Raw genomic sequence first — 12008 nt, forward strand, 5'->3', positions numbered from 1 at the left:
AACTACTGAGTACCATTTTGAGTTGTTGCAATGAAATTTCAGCAAAATGGACTAGCCTGCTGCATCATTTTTTCACTTTGATTTTCAGGGTGTCTTTGAATTCAGTCCTCTGTAAGTTGATAGCTTTCGTTGCCATCAAAGGACGGGGCATCCTTACGTTCCTAACACATTACCCAGTCCATATCAGTATAGATATCCAGCATATTTTCCTCATTTAGATCTGATGTGTTTTCAAAGTGTTCCTTTATTTTGAGCAGTGACAATTGCATTGTTGATGTAAAGCACCGGACATTTTTCCCTTCATTGTACTTAACCACTTGCCTACCGAGCACTTACACCCCCTTCCTGCCCAGGCCAATTTTCAGCTTTCAGTTCTGTCGCACTTTGAGTGACAATTGCACGTTCATTCAACACTGTACTCATGAAATTTTTATTATTTTTTTCACACAAATAGAGCTTTCTTTTGGTGGTATGTATTAGGCATTTTAATTTTTGCACTATAAAAAAAAAAAAAAGCAAAAATTTTGAATAAGACATTTTTCTTCTTTGTTTCTATTATAAAATTTTGCAAACAAGTGATTCTTCTCCTTCACTGATGTGCGTTGATGAGGCTGCACTGATATCCAACAATGATGGGCACTGATCATCAGTGCCGATCCCTATGACAATTGCCGGTTATCGGCAGTACTTTCCTCACACTGTGAAAGCATAAGGAAAGTGCAGCCAATAACCGGCAACTATATTTACCGGTGATCTCCTGTGTCAATAGACACAGTTGATCACGTGGTAAAAGGCAGCTGTGATTGGCCCTTTACCACATCAGGTGATCAGCTGTGTCTGTAGGACACAGCTATTATGGAGATCACCAGGTGCGAGCCCCCGGGGGCGTTCTGTGAGGACGTCATGACGGCCTCCCAGAACTGGCCGGCCGCAGCGAAGCAGTCATTCGTCTAATCTGCGGTCGACAAGTGGTTGAAGTGGTAATAAATCCAAAACTAAAGTAATATATTGCAGCTTACCAATCATTGGATGTGGTGGCTGCATTATCATTATTTAATTTTTTTTTTTTTAGGCTTTTTCCCTCTGTTCACACCTGGTGATCTGGCCAGTAACACACCTCCTGTATTAGAAAGTTAATGCTCTGGATGAAGGAGCACCTTTGGACGGCAGGACTGTCAGTCTGGGGAAGGAAAGTGTTCGATGGACTAGCAGATTTAAATACACTAATTGAAGCCAAACTCCAGCTCATACTACAGTAACAGCATCATTTTCTTTTGAGATAAAGGCTTTACATGACTAAATAAAATCTGATCATTGTAAGCACCCTTGTCTTTGTTAAATGGTTGTCTTGACCTTGTAACTGCTACATTTGCAAGAGAACTTGTTCTGTTGAAAAAACAACAGACCTACTGGCTGGATCACCAAATGAAAAAAAGCCTAAAAAAGAAAAGTAATGCTGCCATCAGACCTAAGAACTGGTAAGCTGCAATATAACAAATGTTTGTTTCTGGGTTTAATACTGCCTTAATATTGGGAGACAAGAACAGCAAGTGATCAATGCTAAACAAACTGGGCACATTTATAAACAGTAGAGCAGAGTAAAGAAAAAAGCAGCTACTTCAACCACATTCCAACTGACCTTTTGTCTATGAAGGTAAGAAAATTACTCCACTTCACTGGCTGAAGTTGGCAACAGAATTGAGCTTCCTATAATTTAGCCCTGCTGCATGTAAAAAGTTCATCTGTACTAGTGGAATTTACAGTAACATCTTCATCAGTATACTAAAATAAGTGTAGCATTGTATTCAATGGAGTCAAAAGTTGATATAATCAGCAAGGTCACAAGTGTTGCACCTTAAACACTTATTAGCAGCTCTGATCTGCAATGACTAGTGGCTAAATATCCCAGTATCTATGAAATATGGACCCAGACAGCATGTTTTAACAAAGGGACTATAAATCATAAATCAATGTGCGGTGGTCATATTTATGTACATAGGGCAAACCTGAGGTTTCATTCAGAAATGTTAACACAAAACAACCTTTTTCAGCAAAGGGTGGACCTATAAAAGCACAAATGCAGCTGTAAGACAGTACTTGCCCATTGCTTGGTTTATTCCCTAATCCCACTAAAAATTCTCAATTGAAAGCCCAAAGGTTGTTTTAAATCTTACAGGTTTCTTTTACAAGCCACAGCCTGAGTAGAAAAGTCTAATCCCTTGCCGGTATGCTGCAGAGAAAGACCCTTGCTCATTATGCTGCAGCAGGGATCTCTCTGAAAAAGTCTGACAACCCCTTACTGAGTCACAGCCAGTATTCTCTAATTACCAGAAGGCATGGGCTTTGCTAATTGCAGGGCTATAGGTTTAAGTAGTGGACTTGTTAGCATTATGTAAGGAGACCAATTCTTTATAGACAGCAAAGATCCCACGCTGCAGCTACTGGCAGGGGACAGGCTTTTCTACACGGGATACAAATTAAACTCAGAGAAAAAAGTCAGAAATCCTGGCCAGCACACTTGTTCTGGGTCACAGAGTATTAATATAAAAGCCAAACAACTAGCTCTTTGCCAATATCCATCTATGTTTTTCTTACATTAAAATGCTAAATCATTTTATTAAATGTATACATGCTACATCTTCTGTATTGCTAGGTGAAGCTTACCATTTACCAAAGCGAGACACAGAAGTCCTCACGAGAGGAGGACTTGTTGCCCCCATACAAAACTTGCATGAAGTGCTCAAAAGTAAAAACCAAGAAATGGTCACCTCACTATGAAGTAAACCCGATACCTGGGAAATAAATAAAATGCTCACTGGGTTGCTTGAGTCGGAGCTCCATGGCAGGCCCATTAGACTTTTCTTTCCTGCCGTCACACAGCAGTTTTTCACGCTCCTTTTCAGTCCTATACTCGTGCAACTGGATCTGCGCCTGCCTATAGATCCTCAGGAGCCGAGAGCACAGTGTGTGGTGAAGCCGAAGAAAGAAATACCAGTTATTATTAGCAAAGAGCAAGCTGTACATCTCCTCTGTTGTCTTAGGAGGTGGTTCTGGGGGAGAGCGTGTTGGGGTAGTGGGTTCCTGAGGCACTCCAGGATTTGCCGCTTTTCTGCGGCGTTCAGGAAGTTCTGTTACAGAAGGGTCTGGGACTGTCTCTGTAGGGGTATCCTCAGTGTTGGAGCCAAGTAAGGACTGAAATGTAGAAGTGGAGGGGGAGAAAAACAGTTCAGGGATAAACTGATGTAAGATTTGTCGGATAGTGTCTTTATCTTCCTTCTGAATAGCAGGTTGTCGTTTCACATAGTAGCTAACCAAAGATGCAGCATCTTCCAGAATCTGCCAGTCCTCATAGGTATAAATGAGATGTGGACCACTGGATGCATTTGGCCTTGCGTCAGGATGTTGTTCCTGGTGCTGTCAAAAGAGATGAAAAAAAAATTGTATCAACCACTTCCAGTCCGGACTTTTACCCCCTTCCTGTCCAGGCCAATTTTCAGCTTTTAGCACTATCACACTTTGAATGACAATTGCGCGGTCATGCAACACTGTACCCATATGAATTTTTTTGCATTTTTTTGAGACAGATAAAGCTTTATTTTGGTGGTATTTATTCACCACTGGGAGTTTAATTTTGTTTGCTATGTAAATTAAAAAGTTCAAAAATTTTGAAAAAAAAAGTTTTTCTTATAAAATTTTGCAAATAAATAGTATATCATCATAAATCTTGGCCAAAATTTATTCCGTTATATTTGTAGTAAAAAAAAATAACCCAAATTAGTTTATAACCAAAAATTATTTTTAAACTTTTTTTTATTTTATTTTTACATACTGTCACTCTAGCAGTATAGTGTCACCATGGTGACTCTGTACTACTTGTGGGGGGTGATGAAGGTTTTTTTTTTTTTTTTACACCGATTGCTTTTACACCCATAAAGGCTGTAAAAGCAATCATTTATCCTTCTCTCTAGCTGCATTCTTGCAGCCATTGAGAACTACTGAGTGAGCTGTGATTGGTTACAGCTTGTCACATGGTACAAGGCTGTTGTGAATAGCCTTGTACCATGTGACCTCTGTGATCATTCACAGATTTCACACGTAGTATGCAATGATGTCACAAGTGACATCTTGCTTACTACTGTGCATGTGATCACGGATTGGCCAATCAGTGATCACATGATCGGGATCTCGCACAGAGGTCCCATCTGACGATCGGTGTTCCACTGTGTTCGGAGGACACAACGGGCACCGGATCGCGGTGCTGCATGCTCCCAGGGAACGCGCGCAAGCAGGGTGCAGCGAGGCCATTTATAAATGGCCACCCATCCCTGCACTGCCACCGTCCGGCCATTTATATACAACGGCCGGACAGGAGGTGGTTAAGATTTGTTTTAATGAAAGCTATAAGAAGGGTGATTGCTGTTTAACCCCTTCGTGCCTAAGGATAAAACAAATCTTAACGCCCAAGCATAATTTTGCAATGTTGACATGTTAGTATAACTGTACATATCACAACTACTTTGTGCATCCAGGTGGAATATACCACATTTTTTCAGGACAAATTGGGCTTTCATTTGGTGGTAAATGGTGATGGATATCTCCTGATTTTTTTAATTTAGCTGTATATTTCTTGCTACTACCATAACCTACCACCAAAGAACAACCCAAACTAATTTCTCCTGCTCCTGACGATTGCAGTGATACCACTAGTGTTATGTTACTTGTTTTCTGTACCCAGAGTACAGCCCAGAAACAATAGTGCACATTTTTCTTTTTTTCCATCCTGACCTCGATACTAATATAAAAAAAAATTAAACAAATCCTGACCAAAAAAAACAAACAAAAAACTGACCCCCGACCCTTGCCCCAAACACGAACCCTGGCAGAGACCTACGTCAAACATTGATCTAAATATTTTTGTTTATCTTTTACTTTTACACACATACTTGTTTTTTTTCTCTCCGAAAGGACAGAGAGAGATGCAATGTATAATATAATGCATATAATGATACAATGTGTCTCTCTCCTCCATTCAAGAGAAAACATGCACAGGCTTCAGAGTGACTGATCACTGTGATAGCCAAGCAGAGGCTATCACAGCGATTAGGTGACCCAGAATCGAGAGTTCCAGGTCCCAATTGTTAGAATGGGATCCAGAGCTCTCAGTGACACCCCAGTCCTTGTGCTGGGAGAGCGCCTTGTTGCGTGCTCCAAGTAGAGAGACAGGTACTCAAATTAGCGGCCCCACTGAAAAAAAAAAAGCCAAGTTCTGTGAGGCTGCTGATTTGCGTGTGGTTGGCGTCAAGGGGTTAAAGATGACATTCTGGCACCTGGAGCAAGCAGCTCTCAGCAGGTCACCAAAATAAAGCATCGATGTCTGCCATTACTGAGCTAATCAGCCCTAAAAGCAGGATTAACATATACAGCTGTGTTCAAAATGATAGCAGTCAGACATCACTAACCTGATCAATCACTGTTTTTGGTAGGAATGATATTTCTACATGGCAAATAATTTACTAGCAGGTGTAGTAGAGTAATAGAAATCCAACAGACCCAACAGTCATGACATGCATGTTGCTGATTCTGTGTAATTGAATCACTAATTGAAAGGGGCATGTTCAAAATAATAGCAGTGTGGAGTTCCATGGCCGAGCAGCTGCATCCAAGCCTTACATCACCAAGTGTGTTGCAAAGCATTGGATGCAGTGGTATAAAGCACACCGTCACTGGACTCTAGAGCAGTGATGTGTTCTCTGGAGTGACCAATCACACTTCTCTGTCTGGCAATCCGATGGATATGTCTGGGTTTGGCGGTTGCCAGGAGAATGGTGCTTTCCCCTTCTGATGATGTACATGTGATACGAAACGCGCGTCAAGGAGGAGCCCCTGCTAGCCGTGACATCAAGCCGCCAGATCAAGGAGGTCCGGCGGCCACCCTTTACTACCAGCTGGTCAGTGTTCATGTTTTTTTGCTGCATTCTACCAGTATTGCATCCATTGTGCACAAGGATGATTTTGTACTCCAGTACTTAAAAAGTGTGTTTTTATCTTAAATTTTTAATAAATTCATTTCCACTTTGGATCAAATTACTACAGCATGGGTACTTTTTTTTCTGCTGTACGTTGAGCATTTAACCCCCCCCAGGACCACCAGGTGACCATCCCAGGACCCAGAGGAGAGCTCTATTCAGCAGATCCCATCTGTAGCCAGGCCTTTAAAGGGGATCTCTAGGCGTTTACCATCCACTGAGGAGTTGTCCATTCCGGGCATTTCTGTATCACTTTGTATTTACTATAATAGGTGGGCCCATATACATCATTCCGAGCGCTGCACTATATATGTTAAGATTATTTTGGAAGGTTTTATGGTTTCCCTTTTCAGTGTATCAGCTGCTGTTTCTCTTTAGCACTAACTGAACTCCCATTTATTTACAGGAGAATGGTACTTGCTTGACTGCATTGTGCCAAGTGTAAAGTTTGGTGGAGGGGGGATTATGGTGTGGGGTTGTTTTTCAGGGGTTGGGCTTGGCCCCTTAGTCACAGTGAAGGGAACTCTTCAGGCGAAGCACACCAAGACATTTTGGACAAATTCATGCTCCCAACTTTGTGGGAACAGTTTGGGGACGGCCCCTTCCTGTTCCAACATGACTGCACACCAGTGCACAAAGCAAGGTCCATAAAAACATGGATGAGGGAGTTTGTGGTGGAGTAACTTGACTGGCCTGCACAAAGTCCTGACCTCAACCCGATAGAACACCTTTGGGATGAAATGGAGCAGAGACTGAGCCAGGCCTTCTTGTCCAACATCAGGCGTGATGTGGCACTATTCTCCCCACTGATACCAATGATGGGGCACTATTCTCCCCACTGATACCAATGATGGGGCACTATTCCTCCCACTGATACCAATGATGGGGCACTATTCCTCCCACTGACACCAATGATGGGGCACTATTCCTCCCACTGACACCAATGATGGGGCGCAATTCCTCCCACTGACACCAATGATGGGACACTATTCCACCCACTGACACCAATGATGTGGCACTATTCCTCCCACTGATACCAATGATGGGGCGCAATTCCTCCCACTGACACCAATGATGGGGCGCAATTCCTGCCACTGATACCAATGATGGGGCACTATTCCTCCCACTGACACCAATGATGGGGCGCTATTCCTCCCACTGACACCAATGATGGGGTGCTATTCCTCCCACTGATACCAATGATGGGCCGCTATTCCTCCCACTGACACCAATGATGGGACACTATTCCCCCCACTGACACTAATGATGGGACACTATTCCCCCCACTGACACTAATGATGGGACACTATTCCTCCCACTGACACCAATGATGGGGCACGATTCTTCCCACTGACACCAATGATGGGGCACTATTCCTCCCACTGACTAATGATGGGGCACTGTTCCTCCCACTGACTAATGATGGGGCACTATTCCTCACACACTGACACTAATGATGGGGCACCATCATTGGTGTCAGTGGGAGGAATAGTGCCCCATCATTGGTGTCAGTGGATGAAATAGTGCCCCATCATTGGTGTCAGTGGGAGGAGTAGTGCCTCATCATTGGTGTCAGTGGGAGGAATAGCACCCCATCATTGGAATACCATACTGAAATAGCATACCATATTGAAATCAAATCTGATGTTTTTTCATTTTTATTTGGTGTGCGTTGGAAGAGGGGTAATCTTATACGGCGAGTATAGCTCAAACCCTATATTTTAACAGGAAAAGTAGGGGGTCGTCTTATACGCCCAGTCGTCTTATACGCCGGAAAATACGGTATATAAATATATGAGGTGTACTTTAAAGTCTGGTACACACATTGGAGTTTTTTCTCGATGAACCCAGCGGGCTGAAAAACCTAGGACAAAAAACAAACAATGAGCTGATTTAAGCTGGCCATACAGTACAGGACCAGCTCCCAGCATGGTTGGACAAATGTGCAGTGGTTGTTACTGTATTCTGACAGTTGGCAACGACGGCTGTCAGAATACCTGAGTAGTGCCTGCATCTGATTGGATGCAGGCTCTTTTTGACCAACAATTTCCAGCCCGGCTCCTCTGACAAAACATGACTATAAAACAAACTTTTGTTGAGTAGGAAGGTGTCAACAGAACAAATTCCTTCCGTTTCAGCTGAAATTCAATCCATATAGAGTCAGGACAAAGAATTTGTCTCTAGGAGAATAGCAAGGCATGCAGCATATCTCTGCATTCTGCAAATAGATCCATTATATTATATGAACATTATATGAGAAAACACAACACATCCAATGAACTAAAAAGGCATAACTGTGTTTCTGTACCTATGAAAACTACCCCTTCCCCCTTGCTGCCAGCTCCAGCCAGCTCTTTCAAGAGGATCTTCACCTTAGAAAGAAAAAATTAAAAGTTAGCAGCTACAAATATTGTAGCTACTGACTTCTAATAAAAAGGACACTTACCTGTCCAGGGATCCAGCGTCATCTTCACCCAGGCTGGTTCTTTGCCGGTCTTTGGGTCCCCGGCATGTTTACTGTGGGAAGCTGGCTGTGACTCCTTGCGGCTTTACAGCTGGCTTCCCATCTGTGACATGTCCCAGATGGCTCCGAGCAAAGAGGGGGGCCAAACTGTCAATATCAGGTATACCACCTACCTCATCATAGACACTCTCAATTTCATTTAGCAGACTCTTTGAGCGAAGAGCCTTTGTGTCATTCTGCTTAAAGTTAACAGCCTGGTGATCAAGAGATTTCAGGTACGCTCTTTCATACTGTTCTCGCCAAGTCTTATTAAATCCTTGCTGAGCTTCTCTCCACTCCTCTTCTTTTGCTTTTAATCTGTAGCACAGAATACAAAGATTTGTTAAATTAACAATATACATATTTTTCCAAACTGACCATCAGTCGGGTGTAGGTACATTCATGAAAAGGTAAAGCTTGACCATTTCAAAATCTTAGTGGTAACAGAACAAGATGTCAGGCTTTGCCTGACAGTATTGCTGAAGCAATGGTATGTGTAACCCCTGCAAATATATATGGCTGCCATAGTAAGTACAGTTCATAGACTACAGGTTAAGCAAAATATAAACAATATTTGGACCAATAAAAATAAATTAAAAAAAAAAAAAAAGGAAGGAAGAAGTACACACATTTGGTGCCAGTATATCACCAATGGCATGCATTAACACTATTAAGCTACACTATGGTGTTTAAAATTTGCTCAATAACTAAGGGGCTTAAAGTGTGTTAAGAAAACATTCCCCTCACAATAAAACCAATCAGAGCCCGAACCACTAACATGTGAATGAAGGGATCGGAGATTCCCCGACGTACAAAACACTATCAGACCTGGAAAAGTTTTTCCAACCTTCCGTCATAACGTAGCTTATTTTCCGGTTCTTGGCTCCTGGGGGAATGGGGTACTAGCTCTAGTCTTCTGCGCCAAGGTTAGACATACTGGGGATGATTTACTAAAACTGGAGAGTGCATTATCTGGTACAACTGTACATGGTAGCCAATCAGCTTCTAAATTCAGCTTGTTCAATAAAGCTTTGACAAAAAAAACAAAAAACAAAGTGGATTCTATGCAGAGCTTCACCAGATTTTGCACTTTTGCACTCTCCAGTTTTAGTAAATCAACCCCACTGTGAGTTCAAAGTTTGCATTCTGCATACCACAGAGGTAAAGACTTTTTGCCAGATTAGTAAGGCCAGTCACTTAATTCTTGCAGGATGTTCTTTTTGCACTATTCTCTTTAACAAACAGCATAATCTAGATCCTGTAGGAGTGAAAAGATTACAGTTTCTGTGATACTGCAACCACTATATCTGCCACTATCATTCCACCACAAAAGAAAGCATTATACAGTGCACTGCGTAGAATGAAAACGTTTACAGTTATGCTCAAATGTTTGCATACCCTGGCAGAAATCATGAAATTTTGGCTTTACTGTTGAAAATATCACTGATCATGCCAAAAACTGTCTTTTATTTAGTAATAGTGATCATATGAAATCCTTTATTATCACACAGTTGTTTGACTCCTTTTTAAATCATAATTATAATGGAAATCACCTAAATGGCTCTGATCAAAAGTTTACATACCCTGGAATGTTTGGCCTTGGTACAGACACACAAGGTGACGCACACAGGTTAAAATGCCAATTAAAATGTACCTAAAATGTGAATGTACATGAATGCATTAGGAGAGGTGATAGAAATGAGAGGAGTCATTGCAGGCATATATTACAATTATACCGAAAGAGGGGAAAAACAGTGTGCCAGTTATAGACCCATATCTCTATTAAATATAGATACAAAATTATATGCAAAGGTTTTAGCAAATAGGATGAAAGAGTTGATGCCAAAGTGGATACATTTAGATCAGGTGCGTTTTATCCCAGGGAGGGAAGGAAGGGATAAGGATTAAGATCTTTGCCTCTTTTCCAAAAAAGTAAGAATGAAAGTCACCCAATGTTAGCCTTGCTGATTGAGGCCGAAAAAGTCTTTGATAGGGTAGATTGAGGTTTTAATGATTGATACATTGGATGTTATGGGAATTGGCCCTAAAATGGACAACTATATAACCTTTTTATCCATTGTACCATCAGCAGCAGTTAAAGTTAATGGTACAGTGTCGCAGTCTTTCAAAATGTATAACGGAACAAGGCAGAGATGTCTGCTCTCCCCCCTACTGTTATATCCCTGGAATCGCTTTTAGTGACTGTATGACGGAATATAGATGTAAAAGGGAATCTCAACAGGAGACGTAGAACATAAGGTCGCAGCATATGCAGATGACATGTTATTTTACATTGTAAACCCCAGGGTAACTCTACCCAACTTAATGAAAGTTTTAAAATATTATGGAGAGTTATCAAATTTGAAAATTAAACCAGCGAAGTCAGAGATATTAAATATTAATGTTCCTAAGACAGATAAGCAGATATACAGAATGTCTTCCCCTTTGTATGGAGGGAAAAAGAATTGAGATACTTTGGTGAAAAGTTAACCCCTTCCTTAAAGAACATATCAGATAAATTATACTCCATTAATAAAATGAGATAAAGGATGAATTGAGGAAAATATCACTCTCGTGGATTGGTTATATAAATAGGCTAAAGGACGGTGATAGTGCCCAAAATTCTGTATAAATTTCATATGCTTTCAAAACATTTGCTGGGGTCATTATTTGATCAAAAAAAAAAGATACTAAAATATATATGAGTAAATAAAAAACTAAGCGTTAAACACAAGGTTTTGTGTAAAGATAGAATTAATGGAGGTTTAAAACACGCAAGATTTTAGCAGATATTATTGTTCAGTGCTGATCTCACGAATAGCAGACTAGATATACAATTCACCGGGGGGTAAGCTGGGTAAAGATAGAAAGCACAATTCAATATTATTTGGCTTCCACAACAGTTTAGAATTTTCTCTGAAAACACAAGTATTTTAACACGGAATGTTTTTAGGGTATGGGATAGAATTCACAAACAAAGGGGGTGGGAGTATAATTCACTGCTAATACATGGGGGGGGGGGGTTAGGGAGACAGAATATTTCAGGTAAATGGATTAAAAATAGGAATGCAAGTTTAAAAGATATCACCGATAAGGGGGAATTGTGTTCTTTCTCGGGGTGAAAGGAACAATGGCTCATATATAGTGGGACTGTCCCAAAATACAGGAATTTTGGCAAGGAATAATACAACAAATACAGAAAATAAAGGGGATTAGTATACTGAAGGATCCTTGGGTCTGCTTATTTCACAAATCTGAGCTTATGGTGAAACAATATAAGAATACGATGGTATTTTATTTAATAAATGCGGCAAAAGGACTGATCCCCAAATTCTGGCAAATACATGAAACCCTGAAAATAAAAGATTGGATAAATAGGAGTGGAGTTTATATATAAGCTGGAGGAACTACACCATATTGGAGAGGATAAAATTGAAAAGTTTAGGAAAATTTGGTATAAAAAGATTTTCAGAACTGAT

General features: G+C 40.9%; 1 protein-coding gene across 4 annotated transcripts in view; it reads right to left on the reverse strand.

Moving 5' to 3' along the window:
* The window catches only part of SIN3B (SIN3 transcription regulator family member B), a 107080-nt gene that overhangs the window by 18247 nt on the left and 76825 nt on the right, over positions 1–12008 (reverse strand). For 3 of the 4 annotated variants that reach the window (XM_089667582.1, XM_089667589.1, XM_089667596.1), the window contains 2 exons: positions 8664–8847; positions 2793–3414 (listed from right to left, as the gene is read on the reverse strand). In XM_089667582.1, the coding sequence (XP_089523708.1) occupies positions 2793–3414; positions 8664–8847 (806 nt within the window). The remainder of the gene's footprint in view (positions 1–2792; positions 3415–8663; positions 8848–12008) is intronic. The other variant, XM_089667601.1, reaches the window with a different exon arrangement.

Source organism: Staurois parvus, unplaced genomic scaffold, assembly GCF_062004578.1.
Source record: "Staurois parvus isolate SC_StPar_1 unplaced genomic scaffold, SC_StPar_1.0 ptg000053l, whole genome shotgun sequence".
NCBI classification, from domain to species: Eukaryota; Metazoa; Chordata; class Amphibia; order Anura; family Ranidae; genus Staurois; species Staurois parvus.